General features: G+C 41.5%; 2 protein-coding genes across 6 annotated transcripts; both read left to right on the top strand.

Moving 5' to 3' along the window:
* Positions 1 to 852: 852 nt before the first annotated feature.
* On the top strand, positions 853 to 14,657 carry ercc6 (excision repair cross-complementation group 6). 5 transcript variants are annotated; one of them, XM_076891709.1, is made up of 22 exons: positions 853 to 871; positions 1,504 to 1,709; positions 1,799 to 2,027; positions 2,198 to 2,318; positions 2,436 to 2,550; positions 3,137 to 3,848; positions 5,155 to 5,286; positions 5,607 to 5,765; positions 6,656 to 6,791; positions 7,039 to 7,209; positions 7,302 to 7,478; positions 8,723 to 8,839; positions 9,281 to 9,376; positions 10,043 to 10,261; positions 10,682 to 10,792; positions 11,278 to 11,397; positions 11,652 to 11,746; positions 12,231 to 12,376; positions 12,474 to 13,049; positions 13,190 to 13,355; positions 13,487 to 13,565; positions 13,658 to 14,657. In XM_076891709.1, the coding sequence occupies exons 2-22, from the start codon at positions 1,514 to 1,516 to the stop codon at positions 14,102 to 14,104; spliced, it is 4,320 nt and encodes a 1,439-aa protein (XP_076747824.1). In that variant the 5' UTR covers positions 853 to 871; positions 1,504 to 1,513; the 3' UTR covers positions 14,105 to 14,657. The 5 variants fall into 5 exon arrangements, 4 of the variants coding, with proteins under 4 accessions (XP_076747824.1, XP_004555939.1, XP_012775889.1 ...); XR_001167659.2 differs by having other exon boundaries at positions 859 to 923; positions 13,190 to 13,378; positions 13,658 to 13,685; XM_004555882.2 differs by having other exon boundaries at positions 859 to 923.
* A 1,403-nt stretch (positions 14,658 to 16,060) lies between these two features.
* Positions 16,061 to 22,238, top strand: drgx (dorsal root ganglia homeobox). Its single transcript, XM_004555881.4, has 7 exons — positions 16,061 to 16,274; positions 16,431 to 16,520; positions 17,327 to 17,427; positions 17,970 to 18,071; positions 19,742 to 19,914; positions 20,231 to 20,343; positions 20,450 to 22,238. The coding sequence occupies exons 2-7, from the start codon at positions 16,463 to 16,465 to the stop codon at positions 20,827 to 20,829; spliced, it is 927 nt and encodes a 308-aa protein (XP_004555938.1). The 5' UTR covers positions 16,061 to 16,274; positions 16,431 to 16,462; the 3' UTR covers positions 20,830 to 22,238.
* Positions 22,239 to 22,535: the final 297 nt, after the last annotated feature.

Raw genomic sequence — 22,535 nt, 5'->3', positions numbered from 1 at the left:
CTCATGCGCTAAAGTGCAAGACGGAGAGGAAATTTTAATTAAGCCCTTCATTTATTTTTGCATGAAAGTGGAAATAAACTTCCTCTCAGAGGTAAATACTTGGAGCGCCTCATCCATGAAGCGTAGGCTTTCCAAGACTCAGAAAAAAATCACAGACACTTGGCAAATTAGAGGAAAAACATAATATATAGTGTCTTAGTAACATGTGGGAGCCCCACGTGCCACCAGAAAAGTTTCTGTGTGACTCTACAAATCCCAAGAAATCTACTCTCCAAAGAAAATGCCCTAATTTGGTGTTTTAATTTTAGTGATAAAGAGTTCTGCCTAACATGTTTATCCAAAATCAACAATCATTGTTCGGTTAAGCCAAGGTCTGATGACTGTCGGGGTCATAGTGTATGATTCATGTTATTTTATGACGTTCTCATCACTCTGTGATCCTTTGTGCCTGTAAATGGGATCATTGTCATCCTCTGCCATTAGTGCAAAAAAGAATTTTATCACAAGATAAAGATCATAACTTCTGTGCTGATCTGCAGTGATCCTTCCCTCTAAGGAGACAAAACAAAAAATGCCTGCAAAGCAGGTAGCAGACCCACCAGATCTTCAATCTTCTCGGCATTTTCCTTTAATTTGTCACATTCTTGCATATTAATAATGACTGAAGTGTCTAAGTAGTTCCCTAAAAACGCAGAGTTGTTTTTGAAAATGTGGTTCACAGTTTCTCCAATGATAAGGCAAAAATAAGTGGTTTTGTGGCGCCATCTAGAGTGCAATGTTCTCTGCTGCTGCCAACCAGCAGAGGGCGCTGTTCAGCAAGTTAATCATTGAACGGATGCCTTCACTAACACCGGAAACCAGGAAGCGGCTGGTGAGCAATATGACATAAAGCGAGCCAGTGATGTTGTATAACTGCACGTTTTGTGAGTATCTCATTGTCACTGTAGCTTTGACGCTGGGCTTAATGGACCAGATTTTACTCAAACAGCGAGAAACAGTGGGTGCTGTAGTAGGAACATATCTGAACATGTTTGGTCCTTTGAACGTCCTCTGTTTGTTGAAGCTGAACAGCTGATGATGTTCGGCTCACTGTTAGCTTAGCAGGTTAGCGTAGCCACGTAAACAATAGGTTGTGAGAGACTTTAACGTTTCTTTCAGTTTTATGCCTATCCTATAACTCAGCGTCTAACCGCTAATGTGGTACCTTCTTTAATTTAAATTGGTATTATTTACATTCATTTCTTCCCATTACGAGCCTCCACATTCACATAATTAGTTTAAGACCCTTCCGTTAATCGTTATTAACCATAGATATAAGCTTGGTTTAGATTCCGATCATTACATAATACTGTTCAGAGTTAACGCAGCCTTTTTGGACGCAATAAAAAGGCGACAAGCAATAACTGTTTAGTTTTATTTCTCTATTTAAAGCAGTTCTTTAACAGCTTAGACGAGACAATGGCTTAAATGACTTGTTTGACATCTGTTTGACACTTCTGGCAGCTGCTTCACTATGCCTGTAGACGGTACAGAGGACCAGGTGCCCTCCTCTCTTTCTAGCCCGGCTAGTGCTGCCCTCACCCCGGGAGGAACGGAGGAGGATGGAGCTACAGGCGGCTCAGCAGTCTGTACTTTCCCTGAAAACAGTCAGGCCCCGGAGGCTGCTGCAGCCTATCCTGCCAACACTGGACCTGGGGAGGGCAACAGCGGTGAGCTGTGCAGCATGTTGAGAGAGGAGATGGAGAATGTCATTATATCCTTATAAAATCATTTCATGTGTTATCTTTGGTGCATTTAGCTGGGAAAAGGTCTGGAGCATTGCTGCAGATTGACCGACAGCGCATCCAAGCAGCTTCTGCCAGTTCGGGAGCTGATGAGCTCCAAGGTCTTGGTGTGGCTGTGTATGACCAGCACATACTTGAACAAGGTGTTTTGCAGCAAGTGGACGAGGCGATCCAGGAGGCCAGTCAGGCTGCTGTTAAAGCTGAAGCCGAGAAGGAGTATCAGTCTGTGTTGGATGATGTCAGGTACAGGAATTTAAAAAAACAAAACAAAAACACAAATGGTTTGTGTGTGTTGTGTTGAAGTAATCATCTTACTTTGTTGAGATGCTATAAACTAAAAAAAATTTTTATTAACAAGTAGCAAAACGTCAAGGGACTAATAAGTCTTCTGCTTTTAATCATGTGTGTTGCAGGTCTGTTACAGCATCTTTAAAACATATCAACAAGATTATTGAGCAGCTTTCTCCTTACGCAGCCTCCAGTAAAGACATCAGTAGGAAGATTGAGTCTGTCAAAAGACAGAAAGAAAATAAGGTAAAATACTACATGTGTAACGTTTTAAAATAAAGTAATCTGGTTTATATGATGATGGTGTAATAACATAATAATAATAATGGTGTGATTGTGGTGATGAAAAAACTTGTCATACAGGAGAAACAGCTGAAGAAAGTCAGAGCCAAACAGAAGCGACTTCAAGCCATTCTGGGAGGAGAGGACACTCAAAGGGTGGAATTTGAGTTTTTGGCAGAAGATGATGGAGAGGAAGGTAACGTGTTTTTGTGTACTGACTGGAAACATTAACCACTGATCAGTGGGTGGAAGCAATTTTTGTGGCAGCCAAGATGCCTAACTTGTAGCATTCACTGATTATGGTCCATATTAGGTTGATGAAGGAAATTTACTGTGCATTAATTAGAATAGCAGGGTGTCCATTTGCTTTCTGCCTTCAGCAGATTTCACTTCCGACACAGGCTTAAATAGGTGTGACAACTCTCCTCTTGTATTGTTTGTTGCTACACAAGTCTGTTTTCACACATAACAATACACATAATATGTATTTCACACCTAAAATTCAAGCTAGCAAGAAATATTTTCATGTACTGTGAAAAAGAACCCATAACTACACTTGTCCTCAGTTGTAATAAAGGTTATGCTCTCAGTATATTCCATGACTGCTCCGTGAGTTATTCGGTGCATATTTAACCTGCAGTCACATACTTCCTGCACACTAGCCGAAGTATTTCCTACATAAATAGACCCTTCTGAATCCTTAAGAGTTTTCCTGTAGGCATTCGTGTTGATTCTGGCAGTGAAGAAAATCTCTGAATCTGTATTTGTGTGTGTTGTACCAGAAGCGGGACCATCCACGTTGGGCAGTATGCTTATGCCATCTCAGGAGACCGAATGGGAAGAGCTTATCCGAAAAGGTCACATGACTCCTTTTGGAACCCGAATCCAACAGAAGGAGGTAAAGAAGGAGCCACGAAAACTGATGCTTGCGGAGAACTCTGCTTTTGACCAGTACCTGGCAGACCAGGCCAAGTTGGCTACTGAGAGGAAGAGAGTCCCTCTCCTTAAGAAGAAGAAAAGCTCTGGGGTTGGAACCGGTGGAGATTCAAGAGAGAAAACCAAAAGAACTGTTTCATCTTCCAAGGATAAAAAACTGCGTAAGCGTATGCGAAAGCTCCAGGTAACTGCTTTAAAGGCCCATCCTAAGGCCCGGCCCAAGGCTGAGCCACAGCTCCAAAAGCAACGGAGAAAACGTCACACTGAAGGAGAGGAGACAGACAGTGAGGGGTCAGAGTACCTCCCCAGTGATGAAGGAATAGATCCTGACCAAGAGGAGAGAGAAGCCATGGAGGAGGGCTTTGGAGATGATGATGAAGAGTATGAGTTGAAACCATACAAGAGAAAAACCGAAGGGAAAGGGAGGAAAAAAGTAAAGAAAAGTGACAGTGAGGAAGAATACCACCCTGAAAGTACAGATGAAGAGGATGATGACAAGGGAAAACCGAAAAAATACAAAGATGATGGAGATCTGGAGTATTATAGGCAGCGAATAAGGTACGATCATGCACTACTAACATTGCTCTAAACTCATGTTTAGATCTGTGGTTGGGTGCAAAGGTGTGCAGAGTTTTTACAAAACGAAAGCAGCAACTTATGCCTGCATATGCCTTGCTCAAAAACCCACCAGATTGTTCCTTTTACTTTGCATCACATTTGTAATGGCAGTGCTGTGTGCTATTGTTATTCCTTTTACTTAAGGAGGAAGCAGTTGTCTCTTTTTCTGCTGGCTCCATAGTGCAGAAAGAGAGTTAATCCCAGATGAGATTGGCAGCTGTTTCTTGACTAAGCAAATTCACTCCCTGCTCTTCTTCTCTCTCTGCTCTCACACTGGCCTAATTATCCTCCTGCACATGGTTTTATACACTCACTCACTCTAATGCTCAAATTAATGGAAGAGCAGCCCTAATGAGATTTCATATTTATAGCTGCCAAATAAATTGTGTTGGCATGTGTCCTTTTTCTACACTATAGTGACTGAATGTCAATTCCACAGCATAGACACGGCATGGACGGTGAGACTAGCTTATACGTGGAATGATATTATTAGAGCGGGCGGTATTTGTAGTTGGGTGGGAGGTGGAGTGGGGGCAGAAAAGTGTAATTAACTGAACCAATGCTTAGTCTTGACTTAATTAGAGAGTGTGGTCTCCCAGGCCTAGCTTAAGGACCAGTTTCGTGGCAGGGTGACAGGACCAGGCCCAAATGAAGATGGATTCTTATCCTCTGTACCTCACACCTTTCTGGGGAACTCGCACTACTAATTGTCTGTATCAATCTTCATTTGCTGTGCGACGACTATGCCTCTAACTGCCCTCTCTCCTGCACTATTAAAACTGTTTTCCTTTAACATTTCCCTTTTTGCTGTAGATGTTTCACCGCTCAAGGGAAATACCTTCAACTCAAAACATTCGCTATCCTTACACCTGTGTAGACAAATGCTCAAATAACGCATGGAGTGCGAGAGGTGCAAATAGAACACCTTTCTATCCAGTCTCCACTTATCCTGTTTAGGTTTGCACTATATTCACTTGAAATGTCTGATTTAGTTTGGATCTCTTAGTTGTTTTCATTTTGCATCTGTAGCAATATACATCACTGAAAGTTTAAACAGGTTGAATTCTTCACTGTTGTTCAGGTAGTGTATTCATCTTTTTAAAAGAGGAAGCAGGTGTTTGTTCTCAGCACCCAGGCTCACTGAGCTTACCCCTTGCGGTTGTGAGCTTCTAACTAAAATAAAGAAATTCATTTTATCACATCGGTGTGCAAACACTTCATCAGTGTATATTAATTTTCTCAACAGGAGATGGAAGCGTCAGCGTCTTCGAGAAAGGGAGGAGAAGAGAGAAAGGGGTGAGGAGCTAACCGATGACAGCGATGCAGAATTTGACGAAGGCTTCAAAGTTCCTGGTTTCCTCTGGAAAAAGCTTTACAAGTAAGTTCAGTCCGAAACATTGATTATGGGAATGAGTTATGTTAAATATCCATGCATGTAGATAGAGCCACTTTTATCAAGTGATAACAAGGACTAATAAAACATTTTTCGCATAAAGATTATATGTGTACTTTGTTCTGCATCACAGTCACTGCTCTGAAAAAATAATGATTATTTCATCAGCAAGCCTTGCAAATTTATTTGTTCACTGATCTATGAGATTACTGGCAACCCTTTATGTGTGTTTATGTGGATTGTCCATGGTTGCTGTTACAGCCATGTGTTTCAAGTGTTTGCATTCATGTCAATGACCTTTTCAGGTACCAGCAGACGGGTGTGCGGTGGATGTGGGAACTCCACTGTCAGCAGGCAGGGGGCATCTTGGGGGATGAGATGGGATTGGGTAAAACCATCCAGGTCATCAGCTTTCTGGCTGGACTGAGCTACAGCAAACTGAGAACCAGAGGGTCCAACTACAGGTGTGCGCACACACACATGCGTACACACAAACTGTGTCCAGAGACTGTGTGTCTGTATGGTATGAATATTTGATTAGGGGGATTTCTACTTGAGAGTGTTCATCTGAATTATTAAACATGTTTCAATTATCAGACTCTTCACTTTTTTTTATTTATTTTTACTGCGGACATCAGAGAAAACACTGACACTCTGTGTGTGTGTGTGTGGGGGGGGGGGGGTTGAAAGTGAGAATGCGTTAGAGTGAGTGTCTGCGTGAACCCTTAAAATGAATTTCAGGCTCATGAGGTGGGGGTAGAGCAGGTGGGTGACAACAAATCAACCGCCAAAAACATGACGGAGCGCTGCTGATAATCTGGTTTTACTTCCTCGAACAACACTCGTACATTTATTGGGTGGAGCTTCCCTAATGGTCAATACTCTGTCTACTATAGACGCCCACAAATTGATTGCTTGCAAACTCAATTATGGTCCAATATCAATAGCTTCCACTAGGCAGAGGTTCATACCAGCCCATTAGTGTATCTTTTGTGCGTGCCTGTGTGTGTGTTTGGCAAAGTTCTTGTAGATTTTCACAGTGGAGCTGAGGATATCTCCACACACTTTCTTTGATTTATTGTAAGTACAAAGCTTTGTAGTTGCATCATTCCGCTGTGCGCTGTTCCTCATCCTTGAATGCATCATATATTGTCATTGCAATCTAAGCATATATACATTATTTTACTTAATAGGGAAAAGACCTTTTATTTTACACTGTAAAAATGATGGCTGTGATTTGCTACTGAAGCCTGCTCAGGTTATCCAAAGTTTAATGAACACAGTTCCATTGTTTACCCATCTTAATCTCTGGTTTTCGATTAAACACGTGTCTGTGGTGTTTGTTTCGCTGTAGGTATGCTGGTCTGGGTCCAACAGTCATTGTGTGCCCAGCTACAGTCATGCACCAGTGGGTGAAGGAGTTTCATACCTGGTGGCCTCTTTTCCGAGTTGCAGTCCTACATGAAACTGGGTCCTTCACTAGCAACAAGGTAGCTGTTCATGAGTTTTATACAATCTTTTTTTTCCCTCTGGGGGGCACTAGAGTTCTGTTTACAGTATTAGCTCCTGACCTTACCTCCCACTCTTTCCCTCTTTTGAAAGCCACATTGATAATGATGCCCTACTTGGTACATTCTTTGAAGTATATGATACTAGACATGGTTAATAACTGCACTGGTTTATATTAAGGTTTACATATTAAGGTTTGTGTCTTTGCTTTTTTCCCCCATGTTGCAGGAAAAGCTCATTCCAGAAATAGCAGCATGTCATGGTATCCTTATCACTTCATATTCAGCTGTGAGGAACATGCAGGAAACCCTACAGCTCTACGACTGGCACTACATTATATTGGACGAGGGTCATAAGATCAGGAATCCAAATGCTGGAGTTACTGTTGCTTGCAAACAGGTATTATATACTCATGGACACATGCATCAACATAAGCAAAGTTCATGCGGTTGTAATTAATTAATAATTTTTTTAAATTTTCTCTTCTCTAGTTTCGCACTCCTCACAGATTCATCCTGTCAGGCTCACCAATGCAGAACAATTTGAAGGAGCTGTGGTCTCTGTTTGATTTTGTGTTCCCCGGCAAACTGGGGACATTGCCTGTTTTTATGGAGCAGTTCTCCGTGCCAATTACTATGGGTGGATATAGTAATGCATCTCCTGTACAGGTACACACACAAAATTGTGAAATAATAATTTATTTCAGTTCTGGTTGTGTGTCCTTTCCCTCTTTTGAAGTGGAATAATGTTATTGTAATGGTAATATCATTCCAGACAGGAGCCAGTTAATCCAACAACTCTACTATTTCTGTAACTGTATCATAAGGGTGGAGCATAAATGGGCTATGCTAATTTGAAAATACCTTCTATTCATGTATGCACAGTTTTGGAAAGCTTGATGGAAGCCATTAGGTGCAGTGCACGATAATGTAGGCCCATGCAAGAAAACTTGTGTGCATCCCCAGTGTGTGAGAGAGGGAGAGGCTAAAGTAGAAAGGCGGGGAGCTAAATTGTAGCCCTTTGTCATTAGTGTCCAATCGTTAATAACTCACTGACTGAATAGATTTAATTATTTAAGATGGCTATTGATGCTTCTTCCGCTGTCGATAATAAAAACCTTTACTAATTATTAATGTTATTAAATGGTCAGAGAGGGCAAAGCTCTGCTGCCTTATCTTCTTCTCGATATTCTCAGAGCAGCAAAACAGGCCCTGAGATGATACATAAAGTTCATGTATGTTCAACTAGATGTATGTTTTAAAAAAAACATATGTGTTTGAGGTGGGGCTTTATGAGCATGTGCATATAGGCTCTATTACTGAGGCATGCATTTGCAGCCCCATGTGAATCCACTCAACAGCTTGCGCCGAGATCACTGGATCATCTGCTGCCTTCCTCGTTTTTGTTTTTTCTTTCCTCTCCACTTTACCCCATTGAGCTCAAGATACCACCATGTTATTGTCCCCTCCAGCTTTGCCAAGGGTGTCTTTGATCCCCCCCCCCGTGGATCCCCAGTGAGTTAATGTTTAAAAGACTAACTGGCTTTTAGCACTGACCCTACATACAGTTTAGCAGGCCATTTGCAGTGGGGCTTCTAGTGTGGACCAAGTGTGTCTCAATCTCCCCCTCTGTTTCCACTGGAACTGGCCAGCAGCACTGATGAAAGAAGGCTGTGTCCCTCGAGACCAGCAGCACTCAGATCAATGTTGAATGGCTTGTACCGCTTAGAGGGACAGCAACATGAGGTGATGAGAGATAGCAGATGAGTGGCCAAACAACAGCCATGCCTTAGGAAACATGAGCGCTGACAGGAGTGTGTATGTGTTTGCTTTGCATGCTGACCTGAAGGTTCCTTTTGTTTTAAAGCAGTTTGTTTATCCTTAAAGGTATGATTTTTATTTATTTTTTTAAGGTCCAGACAGCATTTAAATGCGCATGTGTGCTGAGGGACACCATAAATCCTTACCTGCTCAGAAGAATGAAGGCAGACGTCAAGGCTAACCTCTCCTTACCTGACAAAAATGAACAGGTATTCATCATACTCTAAGACACTTGACCCTGCTCCAAGTATTGAACAGCGTCTAACGCCTGCATCTCTTAACAGGGGAGATGTTTATCTGATTGGATGTGACTATTATGTGCCACATCTAAGGAGTATTTGATGAATGTGCATGGCCCCTGTCAGGTGAAACCAGCTAATAAAGTCCCAGTAAAGTAAAAGAAGCAGGTATTCATTAAGGCGGCTGGTCTCTGGTCTGTCCTTGCGGCTGACGCTGGTGGACTTCTCAGTCCACTTCTGCTCATTAAGTCAGTCCCTCAGGACACCGGTGGCTTCAAAAAAAGCCGTTGCTTCCTTCTAATTTCTCTTCTCAAACACTTCACTTCATCAAGGGGCTTTAAAGTGGATGTTCACTGCTCATTATAAACTCTTACACTGCCCTCTATTGTGTGTGTTTGTGTCTGTGTGTAGGTTCTGTTTTGCAGATTGACAGCAGAGCAGCGTCAAGTGTATCAGAGCTTCTTAGATTCCAAAGAGGTCTACCAAATACTAAATGGGGACATGCAGGTGAGCCTTCATAGTTTGTGTTCTGCTTTTGTGTTTGGTTGACACACACTTTACGAGGATAAGAAAGTAGAAGACTTCCTGGAACAAGACATGCATTATTTAACCACCTAACAGAGGCATTTCCGTTTACCTCCCTCTCACAGAGACATTGTGTGGATTTTTATCAACTCTCGTACAATTAAAGATCCCCACCTTTAAGTGGAATCTGTGGAATTGAAATTATTTTTGCCATGTAAATTATGTTAAACCCCTAATAGCTTGACTTTGGTATTGTTTAAGAGGTTCAATTCGAGAAGGTTGTACAGTTGTGTTTCTCACAGTAGTGAAACCCTTGAGAGAGAAACTACCATTTATCACCACTGACCAAATGGACGTGGTTGGAGAGCTAGAGGTGACCACAGATTATGCATATACGCACACGTGCGTGCTCTTACAGACGTATTCAGTGGTCACTCTCAGTCCATTAACCACCATTACTAATGCAGTGACCACTGGGCCTTCATCAGGAAAACTGGCTAAATTGTCTTTAAATAAATTATGTAACTCATTCCTGTAGATTTTTTTTAAGGTGCAACACAGTAAAAATCTGTAAATTTATCAAAGTTGACATCAGTTCTGCTGACAGCGTTCATGAAGGAATCTCCTTTTTCTTTTTGTCTCATGTAGGTGTTCTCAGGTTTGATAGCTCTGCGTAAGATCTGTAACCACCCGGACCTTTTCTCAGGCGGACCCCGGATACTGAGAGGAATCCCTGAGGACCAGCTAACTGAAGAGGAACACTTTGGCTTTTGGAAGCGCTCGGGCAAGCTGATTGTTGTGGAGTCGCTGCTACGTCTCTGGTTCAGACAGGACCACAGAGTCCTGCTCTTCACTCAGTCCAGACAGGTGAGGAACACTTTCCTGAAATAATCACCAGTATTAAAGACGCATTAACAGTGGTTTGTATAAATACAAAAGATTTTTGTAAAGCCAAGATAATTCTTTCCTCCTTTACATCTTAAATTGTGGTGTCATGTGTTGCCAGCTACCTATAAGCCTGTTAAATTTAGTGTGTCTGTGAACGTGCGAGACAGAAGGAAAAAGTGAGGAAGTGAGAGAGTGTGTATATGTGATGGAGGCCCCAGCTGTTGCAGTCAATACCAATGAGATTATACCTCAGAGGGAACCTGAGACCCTCCCTGTCGGTATCTCTGTCCATGTAATATTAATCTGCTCTAATCCTTTTAGAGATAATCCAAACCTCAGCCCTTCTTTCCCCGTCTTTATCTCCTCTTTCTGCTGTCTTTATCCTCCCACTCCTTCCAGATGCTGGACATCTTGGAGGTGTTTGTAAGGGAGAATAACTACTCGTACCTGAAAATGGACGGCACGACTACAATATCTTCCCGACAGCCTCTCATCGCTCGCTACAATGAGGTAAGGATTAGTCATCTCTAATGGCTGTATGTGTTTCCAATGAAAATCCTGCCCTGAGGGACCAAATGCTTCAGTGGAATCCTTCTCACCCCGAGGTGGGGACGCTAATTGATGAAAATCTGTTGTTCAAAGTGGATGTGCTCAATTTTCTGTGTGTGGAAGATGTTGAAATATCACTTAGCATTAAAGCACTCTTTAAAACTAAAACTTTTTAAAAATGTGTTGTATCTAATACTAAATCTGATCAACATACACTGCATTTAGATAAAGCTGTTTTATCGTCTTTAAATAGGGTTTAATTTGAGAATAATTTGAGAGCAGGAGATTGTTATCTTACTTGCATTAAATTTTAACAATTTACTAATGAAATTTTTTTTTTACAGGATTATAGCCGAAAGTGATTATCAAAGAGAGTATGAAATTGCAGATTGGGTTCATTAATCACCAGTATTTTCTCTGCTTCTCTCTTTTCTTTTCGTTTTCAGGACAAATCCATTTTTATCTTCTTGTTGACCACTAAAGTCGGAGGTCTGGGAGTCAATCTGACTGGAGCCAATAGAGTCATCATTTATGACCCAGACTGGAACCCCAGTACTGACACGCAGGTTAGACAGCCACACGTAAAATAATTAAAAACATTGACTCAGTGAATTATTTCTCATGTGAGTCTTAATGTTCCTTAGATGTGATTTGTCACATTAAATTGCCTACTTTTTTTTTCTTGTTGGATGCCAGCTTTTCATGCGTTTCCAATTTCTTGTTGCCTGGTTCACCTGCTGCTCTGTAACATCGCTTTTCCTCCTTTCTCACTGAATGCTCGGTTTAATCATTTGCTCTGAATGTGTTACGCTGCTCGCAGGCTCGCGAACGGGCTTGGAGGATCGGTCAAAAGCAGCAAGTAACAATCTATAGACTGCTGACTGCTGGGACCATTGAAGAGAAAATCTACCACAGGTCAGACAGCAGTTTACTTTTCTAAGCACTTTATAAGGATAATATTCAATTGCAAAAACAAAATCCTCTGTTGGCCATTGTGTTTTCTCTCACCGAGCCTTTTTGTTTCAGTTTTCTTTCTGTTGATTTCACACATTCATGAGTATTGGCAATGACGTGACTAATTGCTTACATCACTGCTATATTAGTACTTGCACTGTCCCGGTTCTAGGTAATTGAAAAGCATTCCTGCATTATTAAATGGCCAATTGAGGACTTCTAAACTGTTGCTCTGTTTGTTTTTTTGTCTGTAAAGTGCTTTCAGAAAGCAAGTTGGAAAAACTGCAGGCATTGTGTTTTGATACCTACAGTGGTGAGGTTAACTAATGTGCTCATCCATCAGCCAAACTACTCTGTGGTGACAGGGGATCAGGACTGCATGCTGAGCTGAAATGGCAGCTTGCATTCAAGTATGTAATTCTGTATTTTATCTGCTGTAATTCAGGCAAATCTTCAAACAGTTCCTAACCAATCGAGTACTGAAGGATCCCAAACAGCGACGGTTCTTCAAGTCAAATGACATCTATGAGCTGTTTACTCTAGCTGATCCAGATGGAGGTCAGGGAACAGAGACAAGTGCTATTTTTGCAGGTCTGTTGAAACATTTCATTGTCCAGTTATTGGGTTGTTAAAATAAGCTTGAGGGATTTAATTTTATTTACTTTGGTTTATTTCTCCCTAAAAACAGGCACAGGTTCTGACATCAAAGTGCCCAAAAAACCCGAAAAGCCAAAGCCATCACACAAAGTAAATCACAGCAGCCATGCACATAAACACTCCTCAGCAACCTTCATTAATACAGGTACAGACAGCACGCACACTCCTACATTAAGGGCCGGAAGTACGTCTCCATGCAGTAAAAACTCTCAGGGTAAACAAAATGTCCCGATAGACAGTCCAAGCACCAACCAGGATGCTGTAGATATAGCGCCTGCGGGACAAAATAAAAACAGCGACTGTGATGCAGCCAAACCAGACACAAATACCTCAAACTCAGCCAGTTTTCACCAGCACAGAGACAAAAACTCTGCCCGGACCAGCCCACAGAAACACAGGGAGAAGAGGAAACACTGTGACTCGGACGACTTGAACAAACGCAAACATAAGAAACACAAGCGCTCCCGGGATGCTCGATTCGAAGGCCACCGCATCTCTCATTTGGTAAAGAAAAGAACATTTAAGAAATCCGAGAGCGAAGACAATGCAGCAGAGGACCAGAAGAAATCAGACGATTATGTCTTGGCAAAGCTGTTCAAGAAATCTGGTAGAAGTTTTTTTTGGTTGGTTTGTTTGTTTTGTACCGTCTGCAGTATCAGAAATTTTTATATACAAGATTTGCGAAACGGCAAGCTTCTTTTTCTTATTTTCAAATGTGCTGTTCTTTTCTTCCATGGTGTTTCTCAGGTATTCACAGTGTGATGCAGCATGACACCATCATAGAGTCTTCCAATCCTGACTATGTTCTTGTGGAAGCAGAAGCCAATAAGGTGGCTCAAGATGCCCTTAAAGCTCTTAAAATTTCCCGGCAGCAGTGCAGACTGCGCTTCAAAACTCCTCCTGCCCCTGCAAAGTATGTAGTCTCACACTGACACGGTGGGGTTTTTTCTTTTTCTGTTTTTTTAGAACTTCACTAATTTAATTTAAAACAAACTTATCATTTTCTCAAATGTATTTAAGGCATTCTCTTGTTTGCCTTCTCAGGAAACGCTTTGGACAAAAGAAGAATTCTCTCTTAGCTACACCTTCTGTTCAGTCTGTTCCCACTTCAACCAAATGCAAGGTAATGGCCAGGTTCTCATTAAAAGATGTTACTCTGTGTTTTTTCATTTCTGATGCCATTTTTGGGTGTATTCATTGATTTCTTTTGTTTAGGATGCTGCTATTATAAAGAAGTCTGTGTCAAAGAAACCAGGTTCGGGAGCTCATTTTAGCGGGGAGGGTGCAGAAAGTGACTTGAATTCCACCCCGCTGTCATCCTCCTCTCTGCTGGCCCGGATGAAGGCCCGTAATCACCTCAGCATGCCCTCCAGGGGAGAAGAACCAGAAGAGGAGGAGGAGGATGCCTCGGGAGCTGCAGGGAGTCTTCCTGCTGCTCCGCCCACTGAGCACGATGAGCTGTTGGTGGATCTGCGCAACTTTGTAGCCTTCCAGGCGAGTGTGGACGGACAAGCCACCACCCAGGAAGTGCTCGAGTATTTCAAACCGAGACTGACCCAGGAACAGGCTCCTGTCTTCAGAGAACTACTCAGGAGTATCTGTGACTTTCATAGGACCTCTGGTCAGGAGGGCATCTGGAGACTCAAAGAGAGCTTTCGCTGAGGGAAGAACATTTAAACACCCCTTCAAGCTCAAGCTTACAGTTGTTGTCTTGCAACCTTCTTGTTGCTTGCGTTCAGGAAAGACATTTTGCCGTACAGTCTTGGGTTACCTAATGAAATCATAATTAGTTAAGCAAGTCTTGAAGGTAGTTTCTGTGATTGAGTTTGGCAGTTGTTCTGTTCTTTTTTTCATTGTTGCTTGTACCTGGTAATACTTGAATTCATTTATTTTGATTTGACTAAAACGGTGTAATATCATATTCAGATATGCGTTTACTCTCAAACTTTGTTCTTCAAAAACCTCAGCGATGTCAGATTATACCAACTTTCTGTTAAGTTTAAGAATAGGGTGCCATTTTATACCTCACTAAAGGTTTTTGTAGATTTTATAATAAACTTTCTTGTACACTGTAGGGGTTTTTGGTCACTTCAAAACAAATTAATATTGCCTCTCCGTTGTTTGCAGGCATTTTAAAAACGGTGTTTTATATTAAAAAAATAAATGCAATTCCATATCTTGCATGTACTGTATGCAATAAATCTGATGGCTGCTTTTCTGGCTTTGTTATTTCAAAAATACACAGATGTAAAGGAAGATTTATGATTATGAATATATGCCAAACTATTTGCAGGTTACAAAAGACATGTGGGACAGTTTTGAATCAAGAACACAGGTAAATGTGAGGACATTAAAATAACAAGATAACTCAAAATTGGACGGAAAAGCTGACATACCTTTTATTTAACTGTGGTGCTGACCAGGGTCCTGAAATAGTCGACGGCTTATGCAAAATCTGCAAAACCTGAACTAGTTAAAGTTTATTTGTAAATGTGTCTCGACCTACGGAGATGAGGAGTAATTGCATTTAGTCTTTTAAGCAATCATCAGAGGATGGAGAGGAAAGGCGCTGACAGGAAGCACACACACACACTTAAGGCCTGCACTCTTGTCAAGAGTTGTCTAGACCAAATATTGGGATAAAGTTATCAACCGTTATTTGATTTCAATTTTCTCCACGCACCTCACCGAGGTCATAATAACAACTTTATTTTCAGTGGTGCATAAATTAATTACGCGCATTTAATAACTAAAATATCATTATATTCCCCCTTTAATAACATAAACGCTGCACGCCAGGGAAACCCTTAATAGCGCGGGGCCCTGTAACTGGCCATTATCCGCCTGTAATGATATTACAGAACCAATTACGCGCCATTAGAAGGGATTTTCTGCACTTTATGTGGTTTAGTCCAATCCCGCACTCCTCTTCTAAATTTCAGCTGCTTCTCGAAGCCTCATTTTGCCTCCACCTCAGAGACGCATGGCGTCTGCGCTCTGCCGTCCCAGATGCGCTTTAAAACTAATTGAAAGGGTCCCGCAGCAGATCATTTATCTGAGGAAGCGAAATAAATCGCTGGACCCCTTGCTGTGAACAAAATCAAAAATTTGGCCTTGTGAGTGTTCTACATGCGCAAACCCTTGTAAAGTGGACCCCCTAACACACCCTGACGAGCAATTAAACCACCCGACAGTCAATCTAAAACCCAAAAGCAGTCATCCTGCTTTTTTTAATATATGAAAGAACCAAATAAAAAGTGCAGTGGGTATGTGTGCATGTTTATGGTTAGGGAATATGCTTGACTCTGGAATAACAATCACTTGTGATGAATTTTTTTGGCACCAGAGCAGAGCTGCCGTTTGCCACCCCGGGTATGTCTTTCCTCTCCTCCTTTCTGTCTTTCTCTGACACACACACACACACACACACACACACACACACACACACACACACACACACACACACACACACACACACACACACACACCAGGGGTTGGGGTGAGAAAGACAAAGCCGTGATAATCCGATTAGGACCAATTAGGCGTGAGATTCTGCGACACTAGCTGAAAGCCTTAACACTCTGTAGACAGTTATACAGTTATAGAGACATCTGGACACTCCCAGAGAGAAATAGAGAGACAGACAGAGAGAGAGAAGTGAGTAGTGTGTGGGGGTGCGTGTGAGTGTGTGTGTTTGCAGGAGCGAGAGAAAGAGTGTGGGGGGAGCGAGAGACAGAGAGATCTGGACACTCCCAGGCAGAGAGTCGGTGGAAGTGCAGCAGCCACTTCTCTCCGAAGCGCTAACTCACTCACATCAGCATCCTCACCGCAGGTAGGATGCTCTCACACATTAACTTTGAATCTCGCCAAATCCCGCGCGGTTCCGCATCTTCTGCTGACGGTTTAAGAGTGTTTTTGTTGCTCCCGTCACAAATCTGCATTATTCTAGGTCTGTGGGTTTAAGCTGAAACTTTTGTCTTTGTTCCAGGTTCCGTTTCGGAGTCTCTTAAGCGCGCAAAGATGTTCTACTTCCACTGTCCACCTCAGCTGGACGGAGAGTGCTGTCGCTCCAACACGCGTAAGTTCGCTGTCTCGCTGTTTTTTCCAGCTACGGATTATTTCTAACGTTACTCTTAAAGTTGTTCTCTGTAAACTTTTGTGATGTTTAGACAGCGCGCGGTGATTCTGCGCGTAAAGTGTGTGTGTGCTGTCGGAGACTTGAGAATGGGCCCGAATTTATCATTACTTTCTCTAAATCATTATAATATAATCATTTAACACAATGTGTTGTTAGTAATTGTTAATTAAAACAACACCGACTTATAAAATGTATTTTTTATGTCGTGGTAATATGTAACTAAAACTAGGTAAGTCAAACTGTTTCGGTTGTGAATCTGAATATCGCATGTAAAACACTCTTTTCAAATTTTAACTTGAAATTGTTGGTTGCTTATTGCATCTCTGGTAATATTTATACAAGTCCAAAACAGCAGCCGGTATATTTCCCCACACAAATTCATGTATGTATGTAAAGGGTTAAGTCTGATTTTCTCTCTGCTCTCTTTTGGTGAGAAGAGCTGGTGGTTTGGCCCCGGGGCAGAAGGGGCGTTTTGTCCCGGGCACAGATGTTGGGTGTCATGGCTTTTAGTCCGCCATGGTTCCCCTTAGACACCTAACGTCAATGTTTCATGCAACTAATGGAAACACAAAATGTGCCTGCTTTGGCTAATATTTGTATTTTTATAGCCTTTCTTTTATCACTTTTATCACTGAACTTACCTAAATACATCATGAAGTTATTAACTCCTTATTAAAGCAGTATTATTATATTTTTTTTTTTAAGTGATTGAATTGTTTCCAATTTCCCTCTCTCTCTTTTTTCAGTGAATTCAGGCGGATTTGGCAACCACGCCCCAACTGATTTTGACGATGGATTTCTACGTAGGAAACAGCGCAGAAACAGAACAACATTTACTTTGCAACAGGTAATTATTTACCAGAACAAATAAAAAAAAAAATACACACATATATATAGGCTATATGCAAATCAGAGAAAAAGAAATGGGCCTAGCTGAAACTTCTCTTAAAGCAAAGCAGGTGTAGGGCGCTCTAGCTTTCAACAGGAGGAGGAAATAAATACAAAGTTGGGCAAGTTTTCTATTTTAAGGCAGGGGGAATTTCCCTGATATTCACCACAGACATAAAAAATAAAATAAAAATAAAACCTTTATCCCAAATTTATTTCCAAAAGCCCAGAGGCAATGATGCCATAAAATCATATGAAAATAGAAGACGACGAAAGATCTGTTGATTATTTTTATTATAATTGTGGATTGTCACGCGTGTATTTAACTGTAAGTACTTACAATTACAGGCTAATCTTTGACATCTTTATTTAGCGTTATTCACTATGTCTCTTTACAAAAAGAAAGAAAGAAAGAAAGAGAATAGTCTGCTTATATTCAAATCAACTGGCAAATCATTTTAATAATTAAAAGTCTGCCCTCTGTTTTTTGCCAATGTGCAGTTGGAGGCTTTGGAGGCTGTTTTCGCCCAGACCCACTACCCGGACGTGTTCACGCGGGAGGAGCTGGCAATGAAGATCAACCTGACCGAGGCCAGGGTGCAGGTATGGCTGCAGCAGTGGTGTGTCCTGGGCACGTTTGACCATGCAAGAGAGGGTAAATTAAGGCACTCTGTCATTCCGGCTATGCACTTTAATAACATCAACATAATGGTGAATATTAGATTAGCTTGATTAATCGGTCATTCATAATTAACCAGCGATAATGTTCTTCACTAATTTGTCCGCGTCTCTGAGGTAGGAATACATCATCCGCGCAGATCTCGTTCTCGTGACACAGCCAGAAAAGAGAGAGAGAAAAAACGTGTTTTAAAAGAGGGCAAAGTCCGTAGCCTCCACAACTCCCCTTTCCTATCTCCCTGATCCTATCACACACGCGCGCGTACATAAAAGAAAAAATGGGCAAGCATGCACCTTAAATGTGCCAATTTATATTCCGCTCCTGCCCTGCACATATGCGCGGTTATAAACTTGGCCAGATGTAATTAAGTTATGTGTCCTGTATGTAATTTCCTGCATTCCAGATTTGCTTTTGGGTTTTGTTGTGCGCGCAGATCTAATTGTGGGAAATATAATAGTTTGCCTTTTGTTCCCCAGGGTCATCTTACTATCGCTTAAACCCAATGGCTGGGTTGATAATGGAATCCAGCGCTGTAAATTAGGGATTGTAAACAAATTATTCCCCTCCTAATCCGATTACCACATTCCTATTATTAAATCTGAACATGAATCCACCGCAGTATGCAGGGATATTAAACTTACATTATTATTAGAAAATAAATTTCCTTTCTGTTGTAGTGTTGTTGCCCCCCCTCTTTTTTGTGTGTAAAGTGTCAATGGGCCTCCCCCGCATTAAGAGCACGCCGCAAATTGAGATTAATGGAGCAATTATAGCCCATTCAGAGATGGGTGTGTGTGGGGGGGCGCGACTTCTAGCTGGAAGGTGCAGGGGTGAGATAAGTCCATCGGCTGTATTGTTGTCCTGCCACCAAAATGTTGTCCTTTCTTTATGCCGAATGAATGCATGTGTTTTGTTTGGCTGTTGACATCATTTATACCCCCGGTACAATAGCAGGGATGCAGAGCACATGCACACCGACTCTAACCTCCATTCACACATCATGATTAATGCCTGCTAGAACCAAGTCCTAATCGAATCTGATGTTGTCAAACAATCACTAAATAGGGAAATAAACGACTTCATCATTGCCGCCTCTCTCTTGGGCAGCACAACTGTCAGTGGGAAGTCATTAAAATATGATAATGAAAAATTGCTCAATTAAATGTTGTTATAGGCACTGACCTTCATTCGATTAAGATACCAGAACTTGGCTATATGTGCTCTCAGCTCTGTGGATGCTGAAGGTTTTGGGGCTAAGTCAGGGACTGTGGGAAATCAGAGCATTGCTTTGACAGGTTCAAATGCCACTTGATAAGAGAGGTCACAGAACAAAGGAAGTAGGGAATATTTCTTTTAACTTTACTGTTAACAAGATTTCAAAAATTGGGAATATATATATTTAATGTAGTTTCAATTTCTCTCAATATTACGCAAGTTAGATTACAAGCCTAAATCCAAGGAATTAAACTGAAATTATTGATGTGTCATTAGGCCCATTTTAGAATTCCAGTTTTAATTTATGGTTTAATTAATTTGTTGTACTTTTTTATTTTTTCACATTTTTAATTAATATTATTTTTTTTGTCAAATGCAGGTTTGGTTTCAGAACCGCAGAGCAAAGTGGAGGAAGACAGAGCGAGGGAGCTCGGACCCTGAAGGAGGGAAAGAGCAGATGAGTGAGGGAACTCCTCCATCTCGCAGCATCAACTCTCAGTCCCCAGTGGACCAGGGCAGAAAACAGAAAGAACCACTGGAGATGCAGCCAAGGTGAGAAGAGACAGACAGACGACCGTCGTCACAGTTATCTTAGTGAAACAGCGTCCTGTTAAAGGGGAAATTTGTGAAGCACTGTCGGCCAGACTAGAATTTTTTTTTTCTTCAAAACTCTGATAGCCAACATTAACTTCTGGAGAAAGCTCCATATCGTTAGTCAATAATTCTAATTCATTAGTGTATTTTGGAAATAGCTGTAGATATTTCTAGATATATATTACTAGAATAAATTGTCTGCTTAAAGTTATACCTGGATATTTAAGTACTAAGTAATTCCTAATACTTAATTAAGTATTTGTTCTCTCTCCAGTATCAACAGGACAGTGGGTCCTGGTGGTCCCTTCTTTCCATCCTGCTTACCAGGCACCCTCCTTAACTCTGCCACCTATGCCCAGGCTCTCTCGCAGGTCGCCACTCTGAAAGGTAAATATGATTTTTGTTAACTGATGAATAAAGATGGTAATAAAGATGATGAAGATCTATTTTTTAAGTTGTCTTATCACAAATTCCACTGATTCTCATTTTTCAGGTAATGGCTTGTGCTCGTGCTGCGTTTCGGACCCCATGGGCTTGTCCTTCCTGCCACCCTATGGTTGTCAGGGTAACCGCACAGCCAGTGTGGCCGCCCTGCGCATGAAGGCCCGTGAGCACTCTGAGGCAGTGCTGCAGTCTGCTAACCTGCTTGGTGCAGCAACCGGACCAGGTGCCAGCGTGGGAGTCCTGTCAGGAGTCGGCGTGAGCGCAGCTGGGGTGGTAAGACCCTCGGTGGGTCCTCCCATTGAGGTGTCAGGCGCTGTCGGAAGAGGGGGAGATAGCTCCAGTCCCACCTTGGCCTCCAAGGTCCCAGTCCTGGGCAGCAGTCCTGACAAGCACCCTCACTGCCCTAAGGAACCACTGGAGAAAAAGTGAAGGCGCTGGACACAAACGTGGATGTACCGATACTCTAAATCTGTGTGACTGTGCCTGCTGTAACTACTCGACCCTGGCTGTATGAGAAACTAAGCACAAATGACTGACTCCAGAAACAGCCTGGGACGGACTTTTCTCATATCACACTGTGTGGATGAAAACATTTAACTATTTATTTGACAGTAAGTTATGATTGTGAGAAATGCTCAGTAACTGGGGCCTCGTTCCCTCATAAAAGCACAACTGTGGTTTTTGGATCTATTATCTGTCTTCATGCGCTCTTGGACTCTTTCGATGGACTTACATAGATACAATATGTGTGCGACAAAGACATATTTGATAATGTGAATTTAAATAATCCTGATGTTGTTCCTCTCATTTTCATTAGGAGGTCTGGTGGTTACCTTGTAAACATTAATGCATGTAAACTGTAAGTGTGCAAATGGCTGGCAGGACAGTGAAGAGTTTTGCAGGATTTTGGGCAATATATTGTTTATGGCATCAGGTCAAGCAATCGCCTCTCATTCTTTTGAGTTTAAAAGTGAAAGTGCACTTTAATATTAATCAGGCATTTTAAGTGTAAATGTGTACATGTGCTAGACTATGTGTGAACCCCAGGCAGGCTAAAGCAGACTCAGCGAGAGAGCGGCAGTTGTCCCTTCCACTCTGTTAGCACATCTGTAGTGCCAGCAGACAGGGAACACACCAGTCCTGTTGTGACATGTTCTTTAAAACAATTAAAGATGTACTCGCTCATGTTCCTCTCCTGTTGCCTCTCGCTCCAGCCATCTGTTCTAATACATTATTTATCAGCTTCCTTTAAAGCTGGGAGAGGAGAGCATTCGTGACTCTTATTATTTATTTACTTTTAGGAACGCTTGCGCTCACCCCTCCTCTCTGCGAGCCTTTTTTTTATTTTTATTTTTAATAAACCCCATTAAAGATGATATATGCTATTTGTTAATGTTGGATTTACATTTGAAAAAATATCATCTGTCATCACCTCAGGGCTCTTCACAACGTAGTTTATCACGGGCAATATATTTGTTGATTCATTATTCTTAAATATCTCCCCTCACTAGAATGACTCTTGACTATAAGATCGACTGATCAGACTGAGAATACTTAACCGCAGTGCACACAACCAGTAGTTGCTGATTCAATTTGCGTCCTTGAGGATTTTCAGGAAATTACTTTTGATAGTCAATAACACAATTAAGTAAACTACACACACATTATCATGAATAATTGATAAGAAATTATGTATTACCATGAAGTAGTGGTTCAATAATTGATGAGGCGACACCCTGGTGACACAGGAGAGGGAGATAATGTCAGAAGTCGTGCCAGGTTGTACACAGATCATCTTTTTCTTCTTTTTTTTCACACCATTATGTGTGCATGTTGTAAATATCTGAAAACTATACCAATAAAGTGAATCTTTTACTGATTGTGACTTTAAGACTTTTTGGTAGGATTTTTAATTTCTATGAACCCATGCAACATTCGTGTTACATTTTCAGAGAAAATCCCCAAATTTAGACAAAAGTTTCAACTGGAGGCCCTTTTTTTAATTTTACATATTTGATATCATAAAACACTGCAGGTATAGAAATATTGCATTATGTAGCGACTGCTCTCCTGGATCTAGAAATGGCCCAAATATTATTACCAAAAACATTGCGCCTTCATATAATGCTTTATCT

The sequence above is a fragment of the Maylandia zebra genome, linkage group LG13, assembly GCF_041146795.1.
Source record: "Maylandia zebra isolate NMK-2024a linkage group LG13, Mzebra_GT3a, whole genome shotgun sequence".
Classification (NCBI taxonomy): domain Eukaryota; kingdom Metazoa; phylum Chordata; class Actinopteri; order Cichliformes; family Cichlidae; genus Maylandia; species Maylandia zebra.
This window is presented reverse-complemented; position numbering and strand designations above follow the sequence as displayed.